Source organism: Pogoniulus pusillus, chromosome 29, assembly GCF_015220805.1.
Source record: "Pogoniulus pusillus isolate bPogPus1 chromosome 29, bPogPus1.pri, whole genome shotgun sequence".
NCBI lineage: Eukaryota > Metazoa > Chordata > Aves > Piciformes > Lybiidae > Pogoniulus > Pogoniulus pusillus.
In genome coordinates, this window is record NC_087292.1 from 7,332,716 (window position 1) to 7,359,105 (window position 26,390).

The 26,390-nt window shown below is 45.3% G+C and overlaps 2 protein-coding genes across 2 annotated transcripts in view; both read left to right on the top strand.

Annotated features, from left to right (window-relative positions):
• Positions 1-8,125, top strand: MATN4 (matrilin 4). Its single transcript, XM_064167521.1, has 10 exons — positions 1-103; positions 1,384-1,953; positions 3,749-3,871; positions 4,313-4,435; positions 4,534-4,656; positions 4,781-4,903; positions 5,315-5,728; positions 6,054-6,206; positions 6,943-7,047; positions 7,236-8,125. Exons 1-10 carry the CDS (start codon positions 28-30, stop codon positions 7,292-7,294), a joined length of 1,869 nt encoding a protein of 622 aa, XP_064023591.1. The 5' UTR covers positions 1-27; the 3' UTR covers positions 7,295-8,125.
• A 4,038-nt stretch (positions 8,126-12,163) lies between these two features.
• NCOA3 (nuclear receptor coactivator 3) overlaps positions 12,164-26,390 on the top strand; it is an 81,608-nt gene continuing 67,381 nt past the window's right edge. The window contains exon 1 of the mRNA XM_064167573.1: positions 12,164-12,333. The gene's annotated coding sequence lies outside the window, so the exon portion shown is untranslated. The remainder of the gene's footprint in view (positions 12,334-26,390) is intronic.

Here is a 26,390-nt window from a genome sequence, read left to right on the forward strand (position 1 = left end):
CCTGGAGCTGTGAGGTCTCGCTGAGTCATGATGAAACTCCTGCCTGTTGTTCCTGCCCTCCTGCTTCTCTTGACAACGTTGGAAGCCAGACCAAAACCTGCAGGTGAGACCTGACCGGTGGGAATTTCTTGGAGGAGAGATATGTGAGTGTATGAGGTCAGCAAAGCCCTCAGAGGGCAGTTTACTGCTTGAGGTGAGGGGACCCGATGCCTTTGGAGGCATCCCCAGTAGGACAGATGATGCCACAGGGATGGGATCCAGTGCTGCCCAGGGAATTAGAAGCCCAATGCTGGCCTTAGCATGGTGGGTCTGATGCTGTTTGCTTCAGGCACATCGTTAGCCTTGTCAGGAGGCACGGGTATGATGGAGCATGTGAGTCTCCTGACAGGAGGGACAAAGCAAACCTGGGGCACTAGTCTCTCTCCTCCCAGGGCAAAGTGGCATAGATCAATTCCAGTTTATAAACAGTGAAGGCACCAAATGGAGAAAAGAGCTGGGTATGTCTTGGAGACCTTTAGAGCAGTGGAGATGACAGCCTGGGTCTGGGCATCATCCCAAAGGGACTCAAAAGTGTTTGCTTACCATTAGGGCTAAAACTTTCCCAGGCTTAGATACACATGAGCCAAGGAAAATATATTCATTGGCACTTCACCTGCTGAACACTGTCCTGGTTTGCACTGGTTGTAGCACCCATATGTCCAGGAGAGGTGCCCTGACCTGTGCTTTTCACCATCTCATTTTCTGCCCTTAAAAATCCCACAACAACAAAACCAGCCCTCATTTTAGGCAGACACTAGCAATATGCAGTAAAAACAGGGAAAGGCTGGAACTGTGGAGAGGAACATAAGAACTGTTCAAAGCAGTGGTTTTGTGCTTGGCAATGCAGCAGCAGGGTCCATGCAGCACAGAAGTCTGGAGCTGCAGCTCACAGAGGACAGCATGGAGTACTGGGATGGTTTATACTCTAATGATCTGGGGCAAAGATGAAGACCCTGCTGCCTAAAGCTGTGCCTAAACCTTACCAGGGCAGATGTCTGCAAGAGGTGTTTGTGTTTCTGCAGCCCCTGGGGCTGCTGGCTGTGAAATGCAGGGAACAGGATCTAGGTCTGGCTGAAAGGACAGCTTTGGGGAGAAGGAGGAAATGCATTTCCCTACAGCCCCAAGGTAAGGGCACATTTCTTCAGCCTGGCACTCCTGGTCTGACAGCACCCTTTGTGGGTTTATCTGGTAGTGGGAAGGTGCTCATCTGAATGGGTTTCTCACACCTGTCCTCTCCATCCCACACCAAGCACCCTTCCAGCCACCCAACAGGGATGCCTCCACTTCCAGCCCTGCTTCTTGCAGGCAGCAATGAAGCTAAACTGTCTCTTCACCTTCTTCCAGCCCTGAAGTGCAGGACGGGTCCCCTGGACATCGTGTTTGTGATCGACAGCTCCCGCAGCGTGCGCCCCTTTGAGTTCGAGATCATGCGGCAGTTCATGATGGACATCATCGGCAGCCTGGATGTGGGCCCCAATGCCACACGGGTTGGGGTGATCCAGTACTCCAGCCAGGTGCAGAACATCTTCTCCCTCAAGACCTTCTTCACACGGGAAGACATGGAGAAGGCCATCAACGGCATCATCCCGCTGGCCCAAGGCACCATGACAGGGCTGGCCATCCAGTACGCCATGAACGTGGCCTTCAGCACGCAGGAGGGGGCTCGCCCTCTGCACAAGAGGATCCCTCGTATCGCAATCGTTGTGACAGACGGACGGCCCCAGGACCGTGTCACTGAGGTGGCCACCCAGGCCCGGAATGCTGGCATTGAGATCTACGCCGTGGGCGTCCAGCGGGCAGACATGAACTCGCTGCGGGCCATGGCCTCGCCGCCGCTGGAGGAGCACGTCTTCCTGGTGGAGTCCTTCGAGCTCATCCAGCAGTTTGCTAAGCAGTTCCAGGACAAGCTCTGCGGTGAGTGAGAGCTGCAGCTGGAGCTGGAGGGCAGTCCAGGTGTCGCTGGTGCCTGCTGCTCACCGTGCAGGTGATGACTTTCAGGGGTCTGTTTGTGGCTGCCCTTGCTAGGAGCAGTGTGGACAGGGAAGCAATCTCCCTGATTGAGTGTTGGGGCAGGTGGCCTTTCCTCTCACCCATCCTCTGCAGAGGTGAGCTCAGGAAAGGTTTGGAAGCATTGCAAGCAAGCACTTGTCTTCACCCATGCCCAGCAGCTCTTCTCCAAGCCAGGATATCACAGCAGCACTGACTGGAATATTAAAGAGCAGGATGGGGATGAGTGACATGTCCCAGAGCCCTGTATACATTTCGACGTGGCTCCTCCTCAGACACGTGTATGGCATCTGCTGCAGGCACATTTGTGTTTAATAAAGCCCTGGCTGTGTGTGGCTGCTCTGCAGCATGCAGCCAGGCTCAGCCAGGAGCTGGGTTTGTACTGTGACCATCCTGTCATGGGTCAGGAGCTCAGATTGAGACCTGTCTGACCTCTCCTGTTGGCAGGCTTTACTGGAGACCTGGCACAGCAGTGAGCTGGCAAAGACTAGAGCAGGAGACTAGAGGAGTCTAGAGAACAAGTCTTGCGAGGAGTGGCTGAGGAAACTGGGGTTGTTGATCCTGGAGTAAAGGAGGCTGAAGGGAAACGTTATCACTCTCTACAACTCACTAAAAGGTGGTTGGACCCAGGTAGGAGCCAGTTTCTTCTCTCAAGGAACAAGTGATAGGACAAGAGGAAATGACCTCAAGTTGTACCAGGGGAGGTTTAGATGGGATGTGAGGAAACGTTTCCCAGAAATGTTGTCAAGCCCTGGAACAGACTGCCTGGAGCAGTGTTGGAGTCCACATTCCTGGAGGGATTTAAAAGCCATGTAGATGTGGTATTGAGAGACATGGTTTAATGGTGACCTGGTAGTGCTGGGTTAAGGGCTGGTTTTGAGCATCTTAAAGGTCTCTTTCAATCAAGATGATTCTGTGACCTTTCCTATGTGCTTCAGCATCCGTGGGGGGGCAGAAGACAGTTGTTAACCTGTTTCAGCCAGCGTTTCCTAGCCAGGAGCATGTGTTTGCAGGGCTGCATTAGTGCAGAGCCTTGCTTGTTGGGGTGGGAGTTCAGGGCTGATCAGACATGGTCCTCCGGGGCTCTAACGTGCTCTACTTCAGAAGCCTTTGCTTACAAAGCCCTGTCTGTCACCTGTCTGCCCTGCTGCTCACTTCCCAGCCAACTCCACAGGCTCCTGGCTGTACCTTCAGCGTTATCCGGCTGAGCTCCAGCTTTCACTTATCTCAAGCTACTGACAGTATCAATTAATACTCGAGTAGATCAGGGAGCTGAAGTGGTTCAGAAACTTGGCCCACATAGTGTCTATGCTCTGAAAACCAGTGGGTGAGTGCTGGGGCTGTGCTGGGCCATCCTGATGGCTTTGACTGCAGGGCTTGGCATGAGCTGGGGTCTCTGTGCATCTGATATGTCCATGAGCTGCTCTGATAGGGGCAATGGTTTTAAACTAGAGCAGAGCAGATTTGGATTAGGCATCTGGAAGAAGGTTTTTACTATGGAGGTGATGAGACACTGGAAAGGGTTGTCCAGAGATACCTCATCCCTGGAAGTGTTTAAGACTAGGCTGGATAAATCTTTGAGCAACATGGTTTAGTAGGAAACGTCCCTGCCTATGGCATGGAGGTCAGAGCTAGATGATCTTTAAGGTCTCTTCCACCTCAAGCCTGTTTGTGATTCTATAATACCTATTCTGTCTTGCAGGACTGGATATGTGCATGGACCAGGAGCATGGTTGCCAGCACAGCTGTGTCAGCACCCCTGTCTCCTTCTACTGTGAATGCAGCCCTGGCTACAGGCTCAACGCGGATGGAAAGACTTGTTCCCGTAACAAACCTTTTTATATCCTAATTCTTGTAGAGGACCTGTGGTTCCAGGTCTCGGAAGGAAGATGAAATACAGTAGAGGACCCAGTGAGGCCAGCAGCAGCCTGGATGCTCTGCTCACTGGGCATGCAGCTTCCTGGGTCTGTAACAGATGTGGATGGTGTTCCACATCCTCAATCCTGGTCAACTCTCTGAGATGGGGCACTTGGAGTGTACATGGGCACAACTTGTTACCTGAAAGAGCTGTAGGCAGTGGGTTACTGGATGGTGCACATCCCAGCCCAAGTGCAACAGTGGTTTGGCCCTGTATGCTGAGTGCAAAGCTGTATGACTTGAGCCAGCCACCACCTTGGGACTTTTCTTATCTCATGGTGCTGGCAGCTGCTCATCTGCCCCGAGATGGCCCGGACAGGAGGGTGATGGATATCCTGTTTCTCCACAGCCATCGATGCCTGTGCAGATGGGAGACATGGCTGTCAGCACATCTGTGTCAGCACCCGTGGTTCATACTCGTGCCACTGCCACAGGGGTTACTACCTAAACCAGGACAGGAGAAGCTGCTCTAGTAGGTGTCTTCTCCTTTTCTGTCCCTTTTCCCATTTGCTTCTCTCTCTCTGTCTCTTGTCTTTCTCTTCCTTCCCACCCCTCTCCTTCTCTCACCAGTGATCGATTACTGCAGCTTCGGAAACCACAGCTGCCAGCACGAGTGTGTGAGCATCCCCCACGGGCACTACTGTCGCTGCCGCAGCGGCTTCACGCTGCAGCCTGACGCCAAGTCCTGCAGGGGTATGTCCTGGCACGGCGTATACGGCAGATCCCTTCATGTGCTGCCCAGTCCCCAGAGAAAGGGCTGTTCCCAGACCGCTCCCCCGAGACAGAGATAACCCCGTGACCCTGGCTTGTCTTCCAGCCACTGACCTCTGCAATGGCGTGGATCACGGCTGCGAGTTCAGGTGTGTGAGCACGGAGGGCTCCTACCGCTGCATGTGCCCCGAGGGCCAACAGCTCCAGGCTGACGGCAAGGCCTGCAGCAGTGAGTACTTGGCTATGGCTCTTGGCATTCTCCTCATCTGGGCTCTCTGCTGGAGGGGACTCACCAGAATGGGCTTCTAGGTAGGGCTTTCTCTGAGCTGGGTTGAAAAATGATGGAGAGCCAGCTGGGCTTGGGGTGGGGGCCTGGCAGTGGCAGGGATGGATGTGGGCTCACATCCTCAGAGACAAAGCAGAGCTTTGGGGAAAGGTTCAGGAAAAAGAGAGACTAGGAAAGACTTTCAGAGGATGCTGGGGTGGCACCCAAGGTTTTTGGGATGAGTCTCTGGGGTACACTTTTTCCCACTTCCAGGCCTTGCGCTGCCTCTAGATCCAGGAGGATCATTGGCCATCTTCACTGCCACAGTGGCCCTGGCCAGGCTGGTCCCTTCTCACCTTCCCTCTGTGCCCACAGAGTGCGGGTCTGGACATGTTGACCTGGTGTTGGTGATCGATGGCTCCAAGAGCGTCCGGCCCCAAAACTTTGAGCTGGTGAAGCAGTTTGTGAACCGCATTGTGGACCTGCTGGAGGTGTCCCCCCAAGGCACACGGGTGGGGCTGGTGCAGTACTCCAGCCGCGTCCGCACTGAGTTCCCCCTCAACAAGTACCACAGTGCGGATGAGATCAAGAAGGCAGTGATGGAGGTGGAGTACATGGAGAAAGGCACCATGACAGGCCTTGCCCTCAAGCACATGGTGGAGCACAGCTTCTCTGAGTTGGAAGGTGCCAGACCTCTCTCCCACAACATTCCCAGAATTGGACTCGTCTTCACGGATGGGCGCTCCCAAGATGACATCTCCGAATGGGCCAGGAGAGCAAAGGAGTCAGGTGCCTTGGGCATCCCTGCATGGTGCTTTGGGGTGGATGGCCCTGGGGAAGGCTGCAATGTCCACACTTAGGGTGATGCATGACCCATGTCTTCAGGGGCAGCTATGCCTCTGCTGTGATTACAGAGCACTCTGAGCAACATCCTTCATGCAGCAGATGCACTGCAGTGGTGCTGCCACACTCCTCCCTGTCCTTCCCAAACTCCTATTGTGTACTTGGGAACACCAGGGGAAATCCTGCATCCTCAGCATCGCTCCTGCTGGGCTTGGGGCTGCTTGGTGCAGGATGGCCAACACAGTGCCCATGATCTGTTCTTGCCATGCAGGGATTGTTATGTTTGCTGTGGGTGTTGGCAAGGCTGTGGAAGAGGAGCTGCGAGCGATTGCCTCTGAACCAGTGGAGCAGCACTTCTCCTACTCAGCAGACTTCACCACCATGACCCACCTTGTGGAGAACTTCAAGTTGAACATCTGCCCAGGTGGGTGCTGCCAGCTCTGCCCATGCCAGGGGCTCAGATGCAATTTGGAGGGAGCCCTCCTCTCCCGAGCAGGGCTAGTTGTGTGTTTATTACCCAATGGCTCACACCCCAGGACTGCAATGTCCCCAGGGCTGAACCTGTTGTGGCTGTAGAGATGGGTCTCAGGAGGAGATGGAGCTGGGGGTGTTTAATGTAAAAGGAATGTCACGTGAGCATCCATCCCAGTACCATCGAAGGAGCAGAGGCTGGGGTCACACCCTGCCCCAGCTCCTAGGGTGGCCCTCATCCAGCTCTATGCTTCTGCTGCTGATGGCTGCAGGGAGACCATGATGGGTTACTGTGAGATTGTCCCTGCCCTGGGACAAGCTTGGACACCCCACTGTTTTTGGGAATCCTGTGGGGCTGCATATTTGAGGTCAGAAACCCCCTTGCCACCCCAGCTTGAAGGCAAAGTGCAGGTTAGCACTGTCTGTCCTTGGCACACTCTGGTTGTGTGTGTGGCAGCTCCATGGGATGCCTGATAGGATGTCTGGCGGGATGCTGGGTAGCAAGCTGGCTGGGCTCACAGGGATGCAGCCTGGTGAAAGGAGAAGAAAATGGGGGGAGTGTCCCAAGGCTCATGTCCAGCCCCAGTGGGTGGCTGTAGGGACAAGGGACTGGTTCTGTGTGGGAGCAGGGCAGAGCTGGGTGTTGTGGGACCATGTTTCTGACTGCACTCAAATTCCTGTGGTCACAGAGGAAGGCAAAGGAGTGACGGAGATTCGCAGCCCATGCGAGTGTGAGGCACTGGTGCAGTTCCAGACAAACACTGTGGCCATCCTGCAGAGCCTCACCGAGAAAAATATCCTTTGGGGTGATGTCTGGGCTTGTGGGGTGCAGGGCAGCCTGGGCACAGATTGCATGTGAAGGGGTGGGGGGAAGGATGGATAAATGGGAGCAGGGAAAATGTTAGGCTTCTTCATGGGGGGGGGGGGGGGAAACGTATCCCCACCAGACTCTCTGGCTCATGCTTTTCTTTAGCAAGGTCACTTGCTCAGATGACAGCCAGACTCGAGGACTTGGAGAAGCAGCTTGCCCTCAAGAAGTGATCCTTACAGAGAGCTGCAGCACTCAGCTGGGGCTTAGGGGACCTACAGTAGCTCCGTGGCATTGTTATTCCTAGGTTATTGTAAAGCATCACTGTTTGTTCTTGTATCACAACACCCCCAAGGGGGACACATGGAGTGTATTTAAAATGGCAACAATCTTTAAAAAAAAAAACAAAAACAACAAAAAATAACTTGAGCAAACCCCAGCTGCAAAGTCAAAAGGTCCAGTCCAGTCACCACTGTTGCCTTGTTCCTCTGAAGGTCTGGGGTGAGATGGGATGACTGAGGGCAGGCTGGGTCTTGGACAAGGAGACATGATACCCAGCCTTTTCCAGGAGTGAGTGGGATGAAGCAGCCCCCGCACAGCCACTCTGCCCTCTGGTGCCCAGAGAGCTGCTTTGCAAGAGAAAAAACCTGCGGTGAACACACCCAGAGAGCTGTCAGCTCAGCGTCTGCTGCCACGGTGGGGCAAGGAGAGCCGGGTGCTGTGGGTAGTGCGCGGGGATGGATGCTGCCAGCCACCTACCAACATAATGCCCAGGTGTGTGCCCATGGGAAAGCAGATGGCAGGAACCAGAGGTTTTCTTGCCCCTGTTCTGGCAGAGTTGTTTGGGAATTGGTCTTTATCTTGTTTGATTATTTTGTTATTACATAGCAAAATGGTACTAATTCTTTCTATAAATATCTATGTGTGTGTGTACATATATACATATATATATATATATTTTTCATTTTGAGAACAGAGGAGTACTATTTTTCAACACTTCTTTTATACAAAGACATTTCTATCCTGACAGTTAGTCCCTTACATAAATTCAGCTTAAAGTCAAACGTGTCTTTTGCATACATCTTTGGCCAAATTGTTTAATACTATTAGGCTCTGCAGTCTGCTCTAAAAGGACCATGCACCGGTAGGTGGAGCAAGCAGATTACAGAATCACAGAATGGTAGTGGTTGGCATGTTAGCGGTTGGAAGATTGAGCCCAACCCTGGCAGAGCAGGTCATGCAGGAATGCATCCAGGTGGGTTTTGAATGTCTCCAGAGAACAAGACAACTCCATGACCTCTCTGGGCAGTCTGTCCCAGGGCTCTGTCACCCTCACAGTGAAAGTGTTTTTTCTTATGTTCATGTGGCACCTCTTCTGCTCCAGCTTGCACCCATTGCCCCTTGTCCTGTCATTGAACATCACTGAGAAGAGCCTGGTTCCATCTTCCTCACACTCATCCCTCACATACTTAGAACCATTGAAGTCACCCCTTAGGCTGCTCTTCTCCAAGCTAAAGAGCCTCAGCTCCTTCAGCCTTTCCTCACAAGGGCAATATTCTGCACCCTTAATCATCTCTGTGGCTCTGTGCTGGAGTCTTTCAAGCAGGTCCTGAGGTCCTTCTTGAACTGAGAAATGCAGAACTGGACGCAATATTCCAGATGTGGCCTCACCAGGGCAGAGTAAAGGGGGAAGAGGACCTCTGTCAACCTGCTCACCATACTGCTTCTAATACACCCCAGGATCCCATTGGCCTTCTTGGCCACAACAGTGCTGGCTTATGGTCACCCTTCTGTCCATCAGGACCTCCAGGTCCCTATCCTCTGTGCTGCTCTCCAACAGGTCAGTCCCTAACCTATACTGGTCCATGGGGTTGTTCTTTCCCAGATGCAACACTTTACACTTCTCCTTGTTGCATTTCAGTTTGTCCCTGCCCAACTCTTCAGCCTCTCCAGGTCCCACTGAAGGGCAGCAACAGCCTTCAGGTGTCAGCCACTCTTCCCACTTTTGTATCATCAGCAAACTTGCTGATAGCAACCCCTGTTCCTCATCCAGGCTGTCAATGAATATATTGAGTGGTACTGGTCCCAATACTGACCTCTGAGGGACTCCACTAGGTGTAGGCCTCCAACTAGACTCTATCTCATTGATCACAACTCTCTGACTTTTTTCCTTCAACTAGTTCACAGTCCACCTCACTACTCAGTCATCCAGACCACATTGCCTCAGTTTAGCTGAGATGCTGCTGTAGGAGAGTGTCAAATGCTTTCCTGAGCTTAAGATAACCCACATCCACTGCACTACCATCATCTGTCCACGTGGCTGTGTCCTCATAAAAGGCTGTCGGGTTGGTTAAACATGACTTCCCCTTGCTAAAACCATGTTGACTGCCCCCAATGACCTTCTTACCCTAGATAAAAACATCAGATGTTAGAGTTCTGTAGCTACATTTACAGCAGCAGCTTTTAAGGTAAGTACAAATATTTTTGGAGGAGGGTGTCTTATAATTTCTTTTGCAGAGCATCACCTATCAATGAAAAAATGAAAGCACTTAATCACTGTATCCTTCATTATATAAAGTCAGAGCTAACTTCTGTTTATAACAGAAACCAAAGTTTAAAAGGGAAAAACATGCACAATATTTGTATTCTATTGACACTTGAGGCTCTGTATCAGTCTTGATTCTAGGGTGTCACAGATGTAATGTAAGTATAATTTGAAGACCTTATATGTGATTCACACTTCTTTCATTTAGACCATGGTTTGCTCAAATACAAACAAATAAAACCAATATAGCTAAACTCCAGTGTTACTGCTCTCATTGTCCTGTTCCTTCCTGCATAGAATCATGAATGTTGGAAAAGACCTTTAAGATCAAGTCCAATCCTAACCCAACTACCGTGACCACTAAATTATATCCCGAAGCTCCACATCTATGTGCTCCTTGAACACCTCCAGGAGTGGCAACTCCTCCACCTTCCCTGGGCAGGCTCTTCCACTGCCTCATCACTCTTTCAGGAAAGAAGTTTTTCCTAATGTTCAATGTAAACCTCCCCAGCACAACTCAGATCCATTTCCTCTCACCCTGTTGCTAGCTACTTGGGAAAAGAGACCAACACCAGCCTCACTACAACCTCTTTTCAGGTAGTTGTAGAGAGCAATAAGATCTTCCCTTAACCTTCTCTTCTCCCACCCAAACAACCCTAGCTCCTTCAGCTCCTCTTCATATGACATGCCCCCCAGACCCCACATTGCTCTCCTCTGGACATGCTCCAGCACCCCAATGTCTTTCCTATACTGTGGTGCCCAGAACTGAATACAGTGCTCAAGCTGTGGTGTTCCCAGGGCTGAGAACAGGGGCACAACTACTTCCCTGCTCCTGCTGGACACACTGGTTTTGATTGAAGCCAGGATGCCACTGGTTTTCTTGGCCACCTGGGCACACTGCTGGCTTACGTTCAGACAGTCATCCACCAGCACCCCCAGATCCTTTTTCACTGTGGTGCTTTCCAGCCACTGTGCTCCGAGCCTGTAGCGTTGCTTGGGGTTGCTGTGACCAAAGTGCAGGACTCAGCACTTGGTCTTGTTAAACCTCACTCCGGTGACCTCATCTCATCGATTTAACCTGTCCAGATCTCTCTGCAGAGCTTTCCTACCCTCAAGCAAACCAACACTCCCATTCAATTTAGCGTCATCTGCAAAGTAGCTGATAATGCCTTAGATGCTCTCATCCAAATCATTAATAAAGATATCAAACGGAACTGGAAGATTTTAAACAGAACTTCCTCTTTGTTTTGTCTGGTAAATGCTGCTGTAATTTATAGTGGAAGAAGAAAAAACCCACATGAAAAAAAAAGGCTCCATGGAACAAGAATCAGACTTTCAGGAGGCGCAACACGACCTCGTTCTCCTGACAACATAAACTCTCTTCTTTTATGTTGAGAATGCTTAAATCTGAGCTTGTAAATACAAACAGACACTTCTAATCATTAAGTACAACTGCAAGGTAAAATCAAAGGTGGAACTTGTTTTTCCAGAACTTGATGTATTTTAATTCCTGTTTGTTTGCAATACTCATTTCAGAGGTAGCTGGAGGCTCCTATTGTACCAGTGCTCAACTCTAGGTTTGATGCATTTTTTTTTCATGTGCAAATGACTAAAAAGTGTACTTATGGTAGTCTACTAGTAGCAGTGGACTACTAATTGTAGCTACTGTCCTGTAGCGAGCTGTGTGTGAGCAGCGTGGCAAGACTTCAGTCCCTGCATTTTTATTACTTTACACTAGATTCATTTTCAAAATAAAAAGAGTGGGGTTTATATGTCTGCTTTAGGAGTACTTAGAACTGAGATGTGCTGTGCTCTTCACCCACCCTGGCGTAGCCTGCAGAGTTTTAGATACCCGTTGTAAGAAAGCTGGTGAGATGAGCACTTACGGCAGCAATCTGCAGCATAGGAAGGTTACCTTCTCTAAGTCCCCACGTCCTTACCTTGCCCTTTTTACAGGCAGCAAGTGCTGTTACAAGTCAGTTTGGAAACCAGCTGGTGCATACCTGAAGTACCAAAGCTATTTATGTTAGAACTGCATCCAAATCTGTTTGTGTTCTATTAAACATCTGCTTCACTCAACGGCTTCTTTGCTTCATTGAAATGGCAAAAGTGGCGCTTGGTGTAGCAAGTGCTCCACCAGCACTGTTTTAACACTATCGCCTCCCTGCGTGCAGGGCTGGCAACGTGCATTTCAAGCCTCCGCGCATGTAAGCCGCTCGTTAGTTCTCAACAGCGTGCCGCTGTGACTCCGGGGGTTGCTCACGGCCGCAGCGCCGGGGACCACGCACGCTGCAGACACGCGGGCACCTGGGAGCGGCTGCCTGGCACAGGTTGCCTTCCTGGGACCGCTTCCTCGGCCCCGCTGGGCCTGCCCTTGCTGGGGGCGCGCTAGAAATCAGCTGTGACAGAGAACCGCAGACCCAAGCGCAGAGGAGCAGAAGCAAGCCGGGCGGCAACGCTCGGGGCCGCTGGGAGTAGCTGCCCGGCGCCGGGCGGGGCCCGGCGGGGACTGCAAGTCCCGTGATGCGCCCGCGCGGGCAGGAGGCGGGCCCCGGGGCGCCGCGGGGCCGCACTACAGGCCCCAGAGCGCCTGGCGCCGCCCGCCGCCCTCGCTCGCCGAGGCTGGTTCCTATTTAAACCCAGGCAGCGAGGAAAATGGCGGCCAGGCGCTGAGTGTGGGGGAGACGAGGGGAAAGAGACGTAGCTGAGCTTTGGCTCCTTTCCCAGGTGAGTGGGGTTTGGAGGGAGGGAGTAATGAGTGGAGGGAGGAGAGTTCCAGGTCTTGCCCCCCTGCTTCTAGCGCCGGGCTGGGACCGGGTTGGGAGGGCAGCCCCTCGCCGGCAAAGGGAGCAGCCTGGGGCTGGCGCTGAGGGGCGGCTCTCTTCTCTTCCCTTCCCCTCGTCCCCCTCCCCACTATGGATGTGTCTCCCTGAAGGGAGGAGGAGCGCGAACGGGCTGTGTGTGAGGAGTAATCTCAGGATTGAGGATGAGGGCATTCCCAGGGCAGCGCGTAAATGCCTTTACCTCTTTCAAACCGTTGTAACTTTACTGCTGAGTGTAGTTAGAAGGGGGAATTCCAGAGGCGGCGGTGGGAAGCTGATGTGTTGAGCTAAAGGCTTCCCGTATCGCTATATGATGCATATCTAAGCGGGGTGAGTTTGGGTGGAGGTTCCTCGTGTAACAGCGAGAGACTTGGGGTCGCTATGGATTTGCGTTTAGAACCGTCTGACCCTCGGCGTCTCTGCCTGAGTTGAGGAGGGGCTGTGTGGGTGAAATACCTGGGCTAGAATGGCCCCATCTGCCATTCATCTGGGTTTATCTGATACCGAGGCGGTTCCAAAGACCTTGTTATCTGCATTCTCCTCCTGATCACCCTGTAGCCTCGGTAAGTTTCAGGGGTGACTTGTCTCTAGTAATAAAGGCAGGGATGAGAAATACTGCAAGCAAAAGGTTGGTTTCCATGCCTCTTACCCCTTTCTGCCTCGTAGCTGCAAAGAAACTGTGCCGTTGAGGGATGGAAAGGAGAACGATTCTTTCTTTGTATTTTCCTGGCGTTGCATACCACCGTAGGTGTTGGCGATTCTGGGGCATAAATGGGGTGAAGATGGGTGGGGATGTTGTCTGAGGTTGACATGATTCCCAGAGTCCTCTTTGTTTGGTTCTAAAGTTGGTTCTGTTTGTGGTTTCTGCTCCTACGCTTCAGCACAGTTAGGTTTTCGTTTAAAAGAGAGGCTTCCTACTCTGTCAGCTTTTCCAGTGAACGCTAGTTTTAAATCGGTCTCTTTATTCAGTCAGCGCCTCCTTCCTCTTTTTAACCTGTTAAAGAAAACAAACAAGCAGAACCAACCCCAACTTCATTCTGCTTTATGTCATTTAAGTGTTGAAGAAAAGATGTTGGATTCTTTCTGGAATAACAAGGCAAGAGCGAAGCACATCTGAAAGCGTGAGAGACACTAATGTCTAGCTGTGTAGTATCTACAACGCAATCGAAGTGGACACTTGAGCTTAAAACTGGCCCCGCTGTTGTAAAATGTTGTCGACTTAGGATGAGCTGCTACACAAGACTTGTGTACGCGTTCTAAATACAACAGCTTCATAGTAACAAATAGTACCTAAGAGAAAGCCCCAGTGTAAGACCTCGGGTTGAGAGGAAATAGAATTGTGGTTGGGGTTTGGGGTTTATTTGGTGGATTTTGTTGTTTTATTTTGTTTTCTTAAACCATAGTGTGCGTGGTAATTTGCGTTAATTCTGTTTACTGCTAGCAATTGGTCAAGCAGGCTGACTGGCTCCTGTTAAGAATTTCATTTGACTATGTTACTGGTATTTTTTTAAAACGTGTTTATTTTTTTGTTTTTAATTATTAATAGCAACGGATTTACTGCTGTGTTGTGAAGGTGGAGGTTGAGAGATAGGGGAAGTGATAGCAGATGGAATAAACCCAGCGTTCAGCCTTGCTTTTAAGTACCTTCCCTGATGGCAGTGTGCTGCTTCCAGTCTGCTTTAATTTGGCATGAGTTGTGTGGGTTTGGGGATCGCTGCTTCTTAATTCTTCATTTGAAACCCCCGTGCATCTTGGGTTTGGATTTATTAACTTGGAAGCTTACATTGCTTATCCAATTTTTTTTTTGTATATGGTATTTCTGTGAGTAATGTTTAGTTGAGGCAAAATGCAAAGTAGAAAGAAGGAAATCTCTTTTGCAAGAGAATATTATCTTTTGATCATGGGCTTTTTATTTTCATTGATAATGGACAAGAAATCACAGTCAAAACCTTGCAGGTTAATTTCTGTTTTACAGTTGCGTAAAAAAGGATGGTGCTGGATTTTTTATGTGTGTGTTTGCATGTTTGTTTATATTTTAAAGAACTCTGGGCAAGAAACGATACCTTGGTTATATTTGTCTGCAAAATCAAGCCACTGGTAGCATGTAAAATGATATTGGATGCTACAGTCTGACACTGAAGGTTGCTTCAACTCTTGCATTTAAATGAACCTCCCTCTGTGGTGATCTGACAATATTCTGTTATCACACAGTCATTTGTGTTATGTTCATGGAAGCTTTTTGATTATGAGTATTTAGACATATTCTAAATATTAGTGATTTTTTTTTTACTAATAAATGGAGGTAAAGAGGGACCAAAGGAATAGTGTTCTTTATGCCAAGGATATGAGAGGGTGGTGAGGAATACCTAAACCTGAAGCATGCCTGTGTGCCTTTTTTCCCCCCTCTATTGGTATTTCTAAGTGTAGTGCATTAGGGAAGATGCAATTGTGAAATCGTTTAACAGCTACTGATTTGAATCTGTTATAGAGTATATTTCCACTCTGATTTTCACATGCTGCATTTAGTTAAGAGAAGATACATCAGATCCTTTTTTACCCCTTGTAAATGGGACCAATGCTTCAGATGAACCAGATCCTTTTAATAATACTTCTAACTGGTGATTTTTGTTTTTCATTGACAGTTATCAATAAGCTGATTTTTGAAGTGGAACAAAATTACCTTGCCTCCTAACTCAATCTCATGAGAGATTTTTAGTCTTTCATGTGCTGTGTGTGGAATTATTGTTGGTGAGGGTTTATGCTTATACTTGTAGACACCCATTTTTCTATGATGTTGTCTAACTGTTCTGTCATTGTACCGAGGTAAGATAAAGGCAGTTGCTTGAGATTGAAAGTTATTTAAATGAAAGGGAGAAAAGAGCAAGGGGACCACCACTGGCTTTGCTGCTCGTTCTGCTCAGACCCTGGAAAGTCAGGCTTGTTACTGCTGCTGATAAGCTTAGGATATCATGTAAGTTACTTGCCTCTGAGGTGGCTGCTGTTTTGTAATATGCTAGAAGAGTGGAGAAAATAAGGTTGGCTCTACAGGTCTCTCTTTACTTTTAAGTGATCCCTGACTCCATGTGCTTGGGGTAGGGGGAGTGGGGCTGTGCAGGTGTAGGTTGGATTTTATTGATTTAGTTTGGGTTTGGTTACGTCAGTGTTGTTCCCCTACCTCCACCCCTTTTTCATCTTCGCTGTTAAGTGTGATCCTGTTCAGGTCAGGTGTAGCTAAACTGTTTGTTAAACACCCTTTGTTAGGTTATGGATCATTGCCCTGTTGGAAGTTTTGTTTTAAAGGCTTTCTTACCAACAAGTTCTTTATTTTTGGAGATTACAAATGTGAGTACTGTCATGACTTGAAGCCTAAAGCCGTCATAACTGTGTTTTGTGGATGTGATTGTTCTAGAAATATGAAAAAGACTGTAGAAATTGGCTAGAAAATGTCATGGTTAGGTCAAGGCAAGCAATTTTCCCCCAAAGTTGTTACACATGTGGCTGAACTACACTGCAGTTTTACCCTGATTTATCAGGTGCACCTGAAGATGGGGGAGGAGGGAGAGGGAGGGCTGCAAAACAATATAACTGTTCTACTGCTAGTCATAATGACTAGCACCTGCATTAGCCTTGGCTGAGTATAACATTTTGTCACAAAGCCTGAGCCTTTTACTGTTTCCACATTTCCATTCATGTCAAGATGTCAGAGCCATGGAATGACATAATCATGTATCCTGGGTACACATATTCAAGGTAGGTTTGTGTCTGTAGTTTCATGGAATGTTCTATGTACGACTTCTGAGTTATGAAGATTTTTTTTTTGTGTCCTTCTGTTCTGTGTTACCTGGAGGTGAGAAAAAACAGTTGTCTGCTTTGTCAAAGACTACACTGAAAGAAGTTGGATGGCTAAAAATGTTACTGCTTTTGGTTCAGTAGTTGTAGTCTAATACTTGTAGGGTTTTTTTTCCTCCCTTAGCATTGTCAGGAGAGGGACTGAGTGGAGTGTGACAGAAAGAAGAGGCAGAAGTACCTTTTGTTTCCCTGGTCTTGAGGAGAAACTTGCTCTTTGGGATTTGTTTTGTGTTTCTTTTCTTGTGAACTTGGAGGTGAGGTGGAATAGAAGGAGATAACCTTGCTTTTGTCCTTCCAGTAGCTTTCTGCCACTAGATATAACTGGTGAAAATGAAAATTTCTGGAGCATTTCATTATAAGGCCATACAAAGTGCTTATGATGCTATAAATATCAAAGAATTAGGTGTGGACTCTTTCCTTCAACACATACAGTTCGTTTCTAGTAGAAGTATCTTCTACTGCTGTTTTCACCTGGGTTTCGCTACAGTTAGAAAGAGCAGTTAGTGAATGTGAGAAAGGGAAGAAAAGAATTAATTGTAGACAGACCACCCAGACTAGGAAAAATGCAAGCCAATATCTGTTGTCTAAAGACTTTGCTAGTTGTCTTTGAAGGAAACAACTAGCAGATGAGGTGTTTGCTTGCCACTTTGAGTGTAGAATAAAGCAGATCAGCATGTGTGCACAAGAGAATTGTCAAAGACTTTCTTAAAATCTTAACCTCATTCATTTGCTGCCAAACATTTCTTTTTAGTGATGGAGTTTGGGTCATGCATGTCACAGAACTGTAATGCAGTACCTTTTTTCCTAGGGCAACTGTAGCAAAACTGTTAATTCATATATTATACTAAGTGTCCATTTATCCTTCTAGTTGATCACAAACTAGACAAGACTTCAGTGTCCCCACGCTATGTCTAGGGAAGCATTTATCTTCCTGTGTCTGAACCAAGTCAGGTGGTGTTGTGATGTTGTATTAATGTGTTCTTGGAAGTAAGGGGAGATCACCTTTGCATGACCATAGATGTGCTAAATACCCTTCATTCTTTATATTCATTGGGAAGTAATTTTGAACTTTTAAAAGAAAAAAGAATGTCTTTATTCCAGTATGTATAGTATGACTTCATAAACACTTTAAAAGACTATCAAATGCTTGTCATCTTTACGTAACGAAGAGGGAGGATAAGAGCTTTAAGCCAGAGGATCTGCCATAATGCTTAATGGGGAACTCCCAAAAGTGATTATTAGTGGCTTTTCACAATGAAAGCTTTCTGTTAAATATGTTGGCTGTATGGTAACTAATTCCATTGTTTTAGGCAATGCATTAAAATAAACTATTCTGTCTTTTCTGGGATTTCATAGTACTGAAGTCATGAAACATCAAATCCCTGAGGAGGAGTTGGTAGAAATGTAAAAAACAACCAACCAATCCTCTCCTGATTCTTTCTGGAGGTTTTAAACCCTTGTTTTTCTAGAAACTTGCACTTTCATCACTGTTGTGACAAACTTGAGAGTTTGTGTGTATATACGTTTTTTTTAACTTTAAGCTGTAACTTGCTGATAATGTTCCCAGTAAAACTCCTCTTGTAGTTCTCTTATGGACTTTCTGTTTAAAGACTTGAAGGATCAAGAAATAGGAGGAATTGTGAAAAATAGCTGACGTGTTTCTGATGTTTCACTGTGCCAAGGGATGACTAAGCAATGAAAGTGGTGTACTTGTTTTCCACTGTGCTCATCTGAAAATTGTTTTTCTGCCTTTAGCATGTCTGTTACTGCTCTCAGCTCTGCCCAGAGCACAAGATAGGAAGTCAAAATGTTGCAGCATAATAAGCCTAAGCAGCTTTTTCTACCTTACACTGGTACATGACTAGTAAGCTCTAAGGATATTACTTTACTATTTGATTTCTATGTAAACGACACTAACATATCTTTTAGTCTTGTAAAGACTAGATCTCTTATTGTTCTTAAGACTTTTATTGCTGTAGGTGTAGAAAGGAACTGTTTTAGACTGCATGGGTTTAATGTTTTGTTGTTGGTTCCCATTGGACAAATATCGAGCAATATATCTACAAGTACATTACTAATGTGAAGTCAAATCTAACTTCCAGTGCTGATTCTACATGAGAAGCCCAGTTGTAAAATCATTTATGAACCAACTTGCTCAAAGGACATCAATCAGCTTGTGGTGAGCTCTTATAAGAACAATCACAGAAATCATAAAAGTCTTTCAAATATTTTCTTACACTTTTATGATTCTGAGGAAATTATTCTTCTGGGACATCTCTAATAAAATATAGTTAGAAGTTGTTATACAGTCACACAAGAACATAAAATAAAAACATTTGTGTTGCTTTATGTACTTTATTTTCTCTCTGGTTACCTTAGGTCGAATAACAGAATGTCTTGCCTCACTAAAACATCCCAAAGTGATAGAACGGGGAGGGGGTTGGGTGGTTTTTAGTACTGTGTCTGTTAATGAAAGGGTTAAACAAAAGGCAGAAGTTAACAATTTGCTTTAAAAAAAGAAAGGTGAAACACATGTTCTAACATGGCACTGAGCACCCTGTGGAGTGTATTAACATCCTAATGCTTGTCAAATACTTGAGTTGTGCTTTCATAGCATTTTCTGGAGGCTAGTGAGTTCTAGTAGGAGGAGAATCTGTGCTGCATGCTCTTTACTACTGTATATGTGTGTGTGCGTAGCAGCTAATGTAGCCTGCTTGGATACATTTGTTCTGAAACCTGCTTTAGATGTCTGCTGAGAGTGTGCACATGGTCATCAAGTGGAAGTGCTGTTGTTTCTTGGAGGCTTATGGAAGAAGTAAAAGATGAAAAAGTAATTTTTCCCAGTTACAATGACTTCAACATAGTTATCTGTTCACCTTAAGGAGATGATCTGAGGGAAAACAGTAACTTTTATTTTGCTAGTGTCTTGGATAGATTTTTCAGCCCTTATCCCCTATAATAACTTTTTCTGCCATAAAGGTTGAACTAAAGAGGTTAGGTGGAGATAGGGAATTATGGCTTGTGTTGTGATTCCTTTTGTGCTCTGTCCATCTTTGCTGCAGCGAACAAAAGCAGACACAGCAGCATCCTTTGTTGCACTCTTGGTTTTGTCTTCTGGAAGACTTTTTGATGTTGAGAGTGGGAATTTCTGGCTCAATGGGCAGACCTCAGCATATGGCCTACTAGAAGACCACACTTTAATGCTTCTCAGTGTGCATGGATTTTTTTAATCCCTGTAATCAGTACTTATACCATTTGCTTGGCTCAATAGTTAAGTGGTGTAAAAAAGAATTCTTATGTCTGAACTACTTAAGAGTGTTTTCTAACTTTATAGTACTTCTCATTTAAGCATGGTTTTGTATTAGCCTTTTAAACTAGCAAATCTGAAAGAACAAATGGCTTCAAAACATTTTAAACCTCTCTTTGATTGCATACCACTTGGATGCCATGTGCTGATGTGTGTATTGTTCCTCATTTCTAAGTAATTTATGCTTCTTTATTGGAATGGTTTTGTTTCCTATAAAAATCTCTAAATGGGAAATAACATTTTAAGGCAGTAATTGATAAAATACCTTCTTAATAAAATATTTAAAGTGCCTGTTTAGCCATGGATGGCTCTAAAGGTGACAAAAGCAAGGTACTTCATCTTGCAAATTGTCCTCTTCATGGAATGGTAGGAAGTGGAAAGGACCTCTACAGAATGAGTCCAACCCCCATGCCTAACCAGGATCACCTAGGGCAAAACCAGCACCTCTGTTAACCTAGGTTGCCTGTTTGACCCTCTCCCCCTTTAAGAGGCAAGCAGTTCTTTGATCAGCACACAAAAACCTGATAAAAGCAAATACCTACACTGCCTGGAGCAGCTTCTGAAGACTTTCGTGTTACACCTGTGGGTTTTCTGTTGAAGCATCTAATCTTGTGGTGCTGTGTGTTTGAAGCTTCTAAACAAGACTTGTAGAGGTGAGGTGCAAACTTGTCAGACTTGTATTGACTGTGTTAGAGATCATAAGGTAATAGGTATGGGGAGTAGGATCCAGTGGGATGCAAAATGAATGGAGATTTGAGGAAATTCAAGGAGAGCCATCACTTGATAGGGACAGGATAGCTTGCATTGACTTCCACTGTATTTTCTATTCAAAGTACAGCCACAAAGTAGCTTTATCCTGAACTGCTTTGTCTTACCCATCTGTCTGTAGCTGGACCTCAGATGACCTCAAAAGATTAATATGTAGTACGATAACATTTCAGATTGGCCAAGCAATGCTTTTGGTATTAAAGCAAAGATTTTTCCTTCCACTCACATCTTAGTACTGCGCCGTATTGATGAAACTTTTGTTTAAATGAAAGATTCTGTCTAGGCAGGTGTGTGTTTAAAAAAAAAAAAAGAGCTGTACATTTGAGAAAGCTTTTTAAAAGTCTTTTACAGCAATGGAAATTTCCAGGCTTCTTAAAAAAATAATTAAAAAATTTGAAGTTCTGGTCTAATAACTGCGCTGCAAGAAGAGAGAAATATGAAAAGGAACCGCAGACGTTCTGGATGTCAGCCTGCAAAATTTTCCACTATTTCCTTTAATAACATGCAGGCATGCTTGTATTGCTGGGATTTCAGTTAGAAGTCTTATTCTGACAAACTTCAAGCTACTCTGTGAGCAGATGATGCCTGAAAATAATTGTCAAGAAAATAAGCTCTTGCTTATAAGAGTGTGCTTAAACCACTCTCATGCTATGTATCAACTATTGCTTATATTAATTTTGCCTTCCATTTCTTCTGCAGTTAGTGCTGTTACTATTGCTAGGTGATTGCTGCCAAATGACAACCCATCTTTTCTTGCTCCTGGTAGAAATTCTGGACTAACATTTCCAGTAGGGCTACATGTTGCTAAAACAGAAATCTTAATTGTTGCATCTTTGATATAATAAAGGAAGAGACATTAGGAACTACATAATTTTCTAATCCTATTCCTTCATAAGTCAGTTAACTTTAAAATCTATTTGATGGTTACTTATAAAATTATTATAGCTTCAGATACATTGGTAAAAATCAAACTGAAGGGATCTACAGGTTCAACCTCATTTGTCTACCTTGAAGCTCTTTTCTCTTGAAGTTGTTCATGTTTACAAAAAGACTCCCTGACCTTTCTCCAAGATCTAGAGGACTCTGTACTTTGAATGTGCCTTGTCTTTCTGTCACTACAGATATTTACTGTTGACTTATGCTCTTTGGGGTTAGGGAGTAGAGAATCCTTTTTATAATGGGTTGAGAGGTTTTTTTTGCTTAAATGCTGGGGTGGGAGCAAAGGTGGTGTCTTGTGTAAGAAGCTAGCAACATCACAGCAAACAGGCTTCTTTCCAGTATTAACTGAGACTAAAACCAGAACCCTTTAACTGCATTCCCATGGAATGCTTTCTAAGGCAGCGTGGTACAGGCCCACAGATCTCAAGCCCAGTCAAAGCTATGTGCCTCCTTTCTGTTACTTCTTACTCCAAGATTGAGAGTCTTTCAGTCAGCAAACAGGTTTAACTCAAAATTGTCCATCCCTTCCCTCCCCATCAACAAAACACCTGAAGCCCAAAACTGACCAAAACCTCCCAGACAGCTTCTGGCTGCCAGCTTGCCTGTCACTGCACAAACACCTGTCTTGGTACGAGGGAATATTTTGGGTGGTGCTAGAGGAGCCACAGTCATGAACAACACATGAACTGCATGGAGTTCCTGTAGGACTCTTCCTGAAGCAAATATGTTGCTACAGAGGAAGGACTCAAGTGATATCTGGGTGTAGGAGAAATTAGGGCACCCTTTGTCTACCCTAGGGCTGTACTAGAAACAGTTGATGGAGTTACTAATTATGTGTTACTCATAGTTCATTACCTCTTTCTATCTGCATTGGCAAACCAATTTCCCTTAAGTCAGTTGGGATTAAATATATACATCGAGTGCCACTCTGAAAACTGGTGTTGAGCAACCAGCAAACACTCTGCTGGTTAATAGCACATAGACACATTGCTGAGCAGACTAACATAGTGAGAGGACTGAGTCTCACTATGCAATAAGTCTTTTGGGGTAGAATCAGTCTATCAGATTGATAACTGCTGTAGAGGCTCATAAGATCAGCATCTCTTTGGTCTAGGGCTGAAGGATCTTTAACAGAATTGTAGAGTTAGAATATATTGGGGTTTGTTATTAGAAGCCTTCTTAAGGTCCATTTCTTCTGTGCTGTTGTAATGAATGGTCCTTCATAGATGGTAAGGGACTTCATGGTTTCTAGGTTAAGGTCTAAGAACAGGAAAGATGTTTAGTAGCTGGCAGTAGATATTTCTAAATGAGCTTGCAGAGTAGATTGACATACACAGAATCAAGAATAAACTTTTTAGCCTGGAGATTTCTTTTACTGTAGAGAAAAAAACCAAAGGGGAGAACAGTACAGAACAAGGTCTGTGCATAGATTTGTCTTATTTTATCCCAAGAGTGCCTTTCAAGTCTAGGTAGTTTCTGAGGTTAACCTGTACAGCTGAAGTAAAACATCTGCATGCAAACCAAAGACAAGTTATTGTACTCCAATGAAAGTATGCTTACTATGGGAAGCTACTGCTAGATGGAAACCTATTATTCAGTGTTGGTGATCATTCAAAAGAAATCTGTCAGTGCCTGTGCACAGATTGATAGGACTCAGAGCAGTTCAGAATGTAGCTGTTTTACTTGCTACTTCAGAGACTTGATGAAAGTAGGAAGAGTGGCACAGAACAATAATTGAGAGGACCATCAGTCTCAGATAATACTTGTATGAGCCAAGGTGACAATGTTTACAGACCTCCAAAAGTAACCCAGCCCAGCATTTGGTAACTGCACAGTTGCCAGAATACTGTGGTTGGCTTGTTTGTTTGTTTTGGGTTTGTTTTGCCTTTTTTTAGAGCTGTTAAATGTCTGGTTAGTATTGCCTGGGAAACTTTATTCCTGTCTGCTGTCAACACTTATAGATGTCACACTTATAGATGCAGGAGATCTTTGGCCACCATGGATATTTGTTTGACTGAATTAACTATGGGGCCCCAAGTCTTTAGATTGGAGCCTATTTTAAAGTGTGTGACTGGGACTAACTCTTAGCTAACTCAGAAATTCCATTCATGGAAGTTCAACAAATGCATTCCTTCATGATAAAGGCAAATCCATGAGGTGAGCTAACTTTGTCAGAGGCAGAACAGTCCTAACTGGTGTTTCTAATTGGAACATCCAAATGTCTTGGCATCTTTTGAACATCAATACACTATGGAACTTATGTGATTGGCCTTTTCAGCTGATTTGAGTTTAAGAAAAAGATGTGTCTTGGATCTGCAGTTTAAAGCAAACCAGTGTCTGACTGCTAGGTTATAATTAACTGCCTTAATCTGGTCAGTAAGCCTTTGTCTTGGAACAGAAATGGTTTCACTGAACGTTTCTGTTACCTAGCACCATTCAGTTCCACATGTTTTGATTTTATTGACATTTCAATGGTGATTCACCATTTTCTTCCTCTTTTAGAGCTCACAAGAACTGGTAGCATGCTATGTGGAAAAAAAGCCTTTGGGGCAATACCATTTCTTAGTGCCAGGTTGGTTTCAAAGTTTATTCGAAGTGCAGAGGTTACACAGGTGAGACAGAATGTTCTTGTGTGCAGCAGTAATCCACTGTGCTCACATTTTGCTTTTAAATTGGACACAGTGTGGCTCCATAAAGTTAAATTTGTATTAGAAAACCTGAGAAAAGACAACAAACTTTATTTTATAGTGATGTGCCACTGCAAAGCTGCTTCAGTAGACTTATTTCCTGGGCTAAGGACTGCTGTCTACATTAACATTGAATAGCTTTAACTTTCAGTACAGTGTTATTTTAGGGTACTTTAACTGTTCCCCTGTGTGGACTTCTATAGCATCTCTCACTTGTATTCCTCCAGGATATCCAGTGTCTACCTCATCATGAGATTTTTGAAATCATACTTAAAAATATATATTCTAGTCACTTCCTCCTTAAATATTGAGATGCTAACACAGGGTAGATGTACTTATTATGGATCCGTTGCACCAGATTGGTGGTGTCAGCTGAGGATGTACCACATTTGTGGTGGTGTTACTATGGCAACTGCCTTCTAAGAGCTATCTCAAGGTCACTCATCAGTTGTAGCCTGGAGTGCTTGCTGCTTAAGCAAAATATCTACACCAAACAATTCAGGAAATGAATTTCCTTCTGCTTTGAGAAAGCAACAATAGGGATGCAAAGCAGTATTTTATTTTGGGATTGAGGGAAAGGAGATTCTCCTTAATTACTCTGTGTGTATCTCCGTCAGGTATTTGAAGACTCTTAGAATCATCAAGGTACAGATTTTAGTTGAAATGTAAATCATAAGTAATATCAGTGGTGTGAAAATAGTCTTGCTTAAAAGCAAACCAGAAATAGAATCTGTAGAAGCTGAAGAAATTGAATAGCAATGGGTGCCCAAGCCTGAAGCTTATGGTGCAAAAATGACTGCCTGCCCTAGTGAAAAATTAAGACAAGAATGTGAAAACTCATGCTGGATTGAGAATTTGGAGCTCCTTATAATTAGGGGCTGCTTTTACCACACATTCTAACATTGTGGATGGAGTTAGAGAATGTCAAATACATTTAGCAGCATTTTCAGTCTATTGCACAGTGATTCAGTGATAAGGTTAGAGAAGAGGCTGTTTGTGAAGTTGATCTTATGTCTGAGGTTACAAGAGATTCTGTTATACTACCTGCATAACATTGATTGCCATTCCGATCAAGTTTCAGTATAGCACAAAGTGGTTTCTTTGCTTTGGGTAGTTACCTGAATAGTAAAAGCTACTGTGTATTTTTGGTGACTTTTGGTTTTCCTTTGGGGATTTAAACTTGCTTTTCCACTTTATTTTTTGCATAATTTCACAGCCTAAAATAGTAGCATGATAGCAACAGAAGCAGCCATTAGATTCAGCAGTTGATATTATGTCTGTCTAGATGTCAAACCTCTTTCAGAAAGTGGCAAGCTTTTGTTTTGAGAACTTAATGTGTGCAGCTGGTGATTTAATCCCTCTTCTGCTTTTTAGCCTGAACAGACCAAGTTCTCCTACCTTCCTCTGGAAAATATGTATTAGCTGGTCTGTGTGTCCCGTTCCAGTTCCCTTCACCCTCCCCATTCTGAGTAGTTTGAAGTTTTAAGAGACGTTAGTTCCCATGTGCCTGACTTGAGTATCTTTTTGCTATGAAATACTTTTCAGAGAGGTCCCCAGAGTAATGAATAATCTTAGCATCTCTAGAGCTGTGGGCCAGGGATTACTTCTTGAGATGTGATCTAGATTTGGTGCCATTCTCTAGAACTGGCTTTAGAGATGTCTGTTTTTAAAGAAACATAATCAATTAAGTCTTTGAAACCTTTAAGAGTTGGGATGATGGAATTTTTATACAAGTAGGTTTAATGCTCACTGTCCACAGAACCCAAGAAGCTTCATTTTTGGAGTACTGTCAGTACTGCACAGAAATAATAGGTGAGCTGGTGCTTCTATTTCTAGATTAACAGGATATACATATATTTAAAGAGAGAATGAAGACAAAAGAGCCAAGGATACCAGGTTGGTAATTCAGTCGCTTTCCACACTCAGTAAAACAAACCTGAACCACAATAAATGTTAATTCAAAGTGTTAGTAGAAGTGAGTTAAGAAAAACCTCTGCCTTAGTAAGACTGGTCTTAGAGGCATTCATATTAAGTATCTGTATCTTCTTCAAGGAAAGCAGCCTGTTCAAATTTGAACATGCAACGTAGCATGAAAATACTGCTGTGTCCATTGCGCTTGTGTGAAGCCATGGCAAAAGCACAACTTTCATCTGTGCCACAGAAGAGAGGTTTCCAGGGCATGATACACAAGTCATTTCCACATGATGTGAAGTGGTGCCACATGCAAGCACTTCCTTCTCTACAAAATAAACATTGTTACACAGGCAACTAAGAAATTGCATATAGAGGGAAGTATTTTCAGAGAAATAATTTGAGCCACATGGCCAGTGTCTGCATCACTAATATCTAGGGACATGCTTAACAGGCTGAGATGCAGGCTTACCACCCTCAGGCTGCCAGTGCCATCCTCTG

Excerpts from the sequence above, each read along its gene's own strand:
- MATN4 (XM_064167521.1), top strand. The coding sequence starts at position 28 with ATGATGAAACTCCTGCCTGTTGTTCCTGCCCTCCTGCTTCTCTTGACA. Across the intron at positions 4,436-4,533 it reads GGACAGGAGAAGCTGCTCTA|TGATCGATTACTGCAGCTTC; the intron begins GTAGGTGTCTTC and ends TTCTCTCACCAG. Across the intron at positions 6,207-6,942 it reads CAAGTTGAACATCTGCCCAG|AGGAAGGCAAAGGAGTGACG; the intron begins GTGGGTGCTGCC and ends CTGTGGTCACAG.